The 1,020-nt window shown below is 43.7% G+C and overlaps 1 protein-coding gene across 1 annotated transcript in view; it reads right to left on the bottom strand.

The window, feature by feature from the left end:
* Positions 1–592: 592 nt before the first annotated feature.
* Positions 593–1,020, bottom strand: part of T265_12011 (hypothetical protein) — a gene marked incomplete at both ends in the record, with an annotated part of 35,779 nt that continues 35,351 nt past the window's right edge. The window contains one exon of the mRNA XM_009178893.1: positions 593–678. Within this exon, the coding sequence (XP_009177157.1) occupies positions 661–678 (18 nt within the window). The remainder of the gene's footprint in view (positions 679–1,020) is intronic.

The following is a 1,020-nucleotide window of genomic DNA, read 5'->3' as shown; positions in this document are numbered from 1 at the left end:
GCGTTGCAAATATGAATTTTGTGCATCGTAACATCTCCTTAACTTAGCTGCGCAAAAACAACTTGGTGTGAGCTAGCAATGCGAACTGGATAAATTTGTGTGGTAAACCACTGCAGAATCATTACGTGTGACATGCATTGTTTGTGGTCAGTGTTAATCAAGATCAGCGTTTTGTTTTCCATCTCGCAGAAACTGTTCCATAATTAGCTCATTCATTCTCATGCTTTCTATAAGAAATGCATGGGTAGCCCGAATATAACCCGTGACGATTACGGCTAACATAAACCTGCAAAGCGTGGCTACCTTTTTAGTTGCGCCATCCTTAGACAAATTCACCTGCGGGACACGAGACATGTTAGTATACCCACCCACTGTCGGCTTTGTCCGCGTATCATACGTCGCATGAAGCCAAAAACAGTGATTGGAAGACCAATAATCTACGCACTTACATCTCGTTTTAGTTCGCGAAATAGCTTTCATTTACACGGGTTTCAAGCAATAACTTTGCAAGCTCTCCTCATATCGATCATTATCTGGCTTCCGTCCTTCGTGATATTCAGCCTCTGTAAATTTGCACAACGAAAACTCACGGATTCACGGATGGATACACAGGACCGAGGCTTTTGCCCAAGTTTCCCGGATCGGTTTTGTTCTTGTCGGTCAGTGGCGGTCGTTCACCTGAAAGCCACAAGTGAAAAAAAGGGTTTAGCACTGCTGTTATGTTCTCAGCTTGGAACAGTATGTTGCCAGCGCGAGAATTCGCATAAATAAATGCCTCATAGTGTTTTAAATTGGGTTCGAGAAAGAGCGTGTTGAATCGTTGGAGGAAGGTCATTCCACGCAGCTACTACCCGAAATGAAAAAGTTTTTGTCTAATGAATGTGTGTGCCCTGAGCTTGAAAATTTTCTTACTATGTCCCCGCCTGGTGTTTGCTGGGTCAACGGTAAAAAACCTGTTTGACAAGCTTTGTTCGAACAGGGCGTAAGTAAGAATTAGGTCCCCTTGGAGACGACGGTACT

This window comes from Opisthorchis viverrini (genome assembly GCF_000715545.1).
Source record: "Opisthorchis viverrini unplaced genomic scaffold opera_v5_719, whole genome shotgun sequence".
Classification (NCBI taxonomy): domain Eukaryota; kingdom Metazoa; phylum Platyhelminthes; class Trematoda; order Opisthorchiida; family Opisthorchiidae; genus Opisthorchis; species Opisthorchis viverrini.
The sequence above is the reverse complement of the archived record's forward strand: the minus strand, read 5'-3'. Positions and strand labels throughout refer to the sequence as shown.